Below are 3,201 nucleotides of genomic sequence, written 5' to 3'. Positions count from 1 at the left end.
GGGAGGATCCCACATGCCGCGGAGCGGCTGGGCCCGTGAGCCATGGCCGCTGAGCCTGCGTGTCCGGAGCCTGTGCTCCGCAACGGGAGAGGCCACAGCAATGAGAGGACTGCGTACCGTAAATCAATCAATCAATCATATATGCTTGAAGGCACCAGGAAGTTAACTAGGTAATGAAGAGTAACTGGGCCAGGATCCTGAGAAGACAGAGACCCAGGGAAGTTAGCCCTTGTCTGGCACTGGATTGTCGGTTCTGGAGGAAGATGAAGGGCACTTTCAATGGCCTTTTCAGATCAGAGGACAGAGGTGGAAATTAAGGGCTTGCCAAGGCGGGGAACTGGCCCGATGAACCTTGCTCATTTCTGATTGGGACCCTGAAGGGTGGCACTCTGGAATGAGGGTGACCGGGATGCCGGCAGGCCCTCTCAGGCCTCCGCTCAGCTCTGCGTCATCTCACCGCCTGAGATTGCGTTGAGGTGCTTCTAGATTGTTGCCCCACAGGCACCGAGCAGAAGCAAACTTAACTTTTCTCTGAAGATTTATAACATCATCTTAGCGTTGAAATTGTTTCTGCAATTTTAAAATTCAGTGTCTGGTATATGGTAAAAAAAAAAAAAAAAAAAAAAAAAAAAAGCAGGCAACAGAGAGACATGACAATAACAAGAACAGACCCACAGCAGCTCCACATATCAGAGCCACTGGGCACAGATATTGGAATAACTGTGCCTGCTATGTGCATAGAGATAAAGGACACAATTTAGAATTTTGGCAGAGAACTGGGAACTAAACTAAATCCACGTGGATGTTCTAGAACTGAAAAATACAAATTCTGAAATGAGCAACTCATTGGATGGGCTTAATAGCAAATTAGACACATCAAAAGAAAAACTTGGAGCCTTTTGGCTCTCTGAGCAGCACCATGGCGTCAGCAAGAACAGGAGTCTTATGAAAGGCGGCAAAAAGGGAGCCAAGAAGAAAGCGGTTGACCCATTTTCTAAGAAAGAATGGTATGATGTGAAAGCACCAGCTATGTTCAATGTAAGAAATATTGGGAAAACACTAGTCACGAGAACTCAGGGAACCAAAATCTCATCTGACGGCCTCAAGTGTTGTGTTTTTGAAGTGAGCCTTGCTGATCTGCAGAATGATGAGTTTGCATTTAGAAAATTCAAGCTAATTACTGAGGATGTTCAGGGCAAAAACTGCCTGAATAATTTCTGTGGCATGGATATTACCCATGACAAAATGTGCTCCCATGGTCAAAAAATGTCAGACCATGATTGAAGCTCACGTTGATGTCAAGACCAATGATGGCTATTTGCTTCATCTATCCTGTGTGGGTTTTACTAAAAAACACAACAGTCAGATTCGGAAGACCTTTTATGCCCAGCACCAGCAGGTCCACCAGATCTGCAAGAAGATGAGGGAAATCATGACCCGAGAGCTGCAGACAAATGACTTGAAAGAGGTGGTCAATAAATTGATTCCAGACAGCATTGGAAAAGACATAGAAAAGGCTTGCCAATCTATTTATCTGCTCCATGATGTCATTGTTAGAAAGGTAAAAATGATGAAGAAGCCCAAGTTTGAATTGGGAAAACTCATGGAGCTACGGGGTGAAGGTAGTCGTTCTGGAAAAGCTACTGGGGACGAGGCAGGTGCTCGAGTTGAACGAGCTGATGGACATGAGCCAAGGATCTGCTGAAAATTCAGACTTTTAATGGTGACAAATATCTTTTTTTATGAAAAAAAAAATTGGAGACTTGGGACATAGGACAGAAGAAAATATCCAGTGTGATGCACGGAGACGCACAAAAAGTTGAAAATAAAGAAGAGAGGATGAGGGACATGGAGGATAAAGGGACAAGGTCTCATATCCATGTGGCTGGAGTCACAGAAGGAGAGGAGAGAGAGAGAATGGGGCAGAAACCACATCCATAGAGAGAACGGCTGATAACTTCCCCAAATAACAAAAGACATCAAGCCGTAGATTCAAGAAGCTCTAAATGCCCCAAGCAAGAAAAATAAAAGAAATCCATATGTAGCATATCATAGTATTGTTGGAAAATGAAAGACAAAGAGAAAATCTTAAAATCAGCCAGAGGGAGGAAAAAGGAGAAACAGAAACAATGGAAGCTGGATGACCTGGTGTATTTTTTAAAGTTCTAAAAGAGAAAGCTACCAATCTGGATCTAAGCCCAGTGAAATGTATTTCAAGAAGGAAGGCAAGAAAGGTTCTAAACAAAGCTGAGAAAATGTGTTACCAGTAGACTGTCGCTATAGGAAACATAAAAGGGTATTTTTCAGGCAGAGCAAAAACAGTCACAGATGAAAAGTCAGAAATACGGGAAGGCATGAATTAAGAAAAAGTCAACATGTAGGTGAGTGAATATTGACTGTATGAACCAAAAAACTGATGTCTTATGGGTGTGTGTATGTGTGTATGTATACATCTGAAATCCACGATAAAAATAGCATATAAATTGGGAAGGGGATAAATAGAGTTAGTATTGTAATAAGGCTCTTGCATTGTCTGGGAAGGGAAAATGGTAAGAATATCAATTAATGTTAGACTTTAAGTCAAGGATGCTTATTGTCATCTAGAGTGGCCACTAAAAGAATAGTAAGAGTGTTTAAAATCCAAGTTAATAGTGAGGAAAGAATGTAATTTAAGCAATCACAACATCCTAAAAAAGGCAAGAAAGAAGAGAGAACAAATAGACAGAAAGTACGTAGTATTCTAATAGTAGAAGAAGCTCAAATATATCAGAATTACATTAAGTGAAAAAGAACTATACACACCAATTAAAAGACGAAATTGTCAGATTAGCCAAAATAAAACAGCTGGGACAGGGATGAGAGAAGGGGAAGGACACTTATCTTTGTTTACCTCTTTTGTATAATTCTGACTTTTGGAACTGTTAATGTTTCCTATACATCCCTCCAAATCATCAGGGATGGGGGGGGCAGTGGAGGATGACCCTAAATTGGAATACAAAAAGAAATATGACACTAACTGTATTTCCAAGAAATAACCATTCTAAGGGGATACATACAGATAAGGCCTTGTCTGAGTTACTTTTTTTTTTTTTTTTTTTTGCGGTACGCGGGCCTCTCACCGCTGTGGCCTCTCCTGTTGCGGAGCACAGGCTCCAGACGCGCAGGCCCAGCGGCCAGGGCTCACGGGCCCAGCCACTCCGC

At 42.2% G+C, this 3,201-nt stretch overlaps 2 protein-coding genes across 6 annotated transcripts in view; both read left to right on the top strand.

The window, feature by feature from the left end:
* Window positions 1-3,201, top strand: part of KIAA0753 (KIAA0753 ortholog) — a 55,691-nt gene that overhangs the window by 49,015 nt on the left and 3,475 nt on the right. The gene's annotated exons all lie outside the window — the stretch shown is intronic.
* On the top strand, window positions 308-2,600 carry LOC102993923 (40S ribosomal protein S3a-like). Its single transcript, XM_055090102.1, is given in 2 exon segments — window positions 308-1,254; window positions 1,256-2,600. Coding segments are annotated over 2 exon segments (870 nt in total). The 5' UTR covers window positions 308-834; the 3' UTR covers window positions 1,706-2,600.

This window comes from Physeter macrocephalus, chromosome 14, assembly GCF_002837175.3.
Source record: "Physeter macrocephalus isolate SW-GA chromosome 14, ASM283717v5, whole genome shotgun sequence".
NCBI classification, from domain to species: domain Eukaryota; kingdom Metazoa; phylum Chordata; class Mammalia; order Artiodactyla; family Physeteridae; genus Physeter; species Physeter macrocephalus.
Note: the sequence above shows the minus strand (reverse complement) of the source record. Positions and strands in the feature narration are given on the sequence as shown.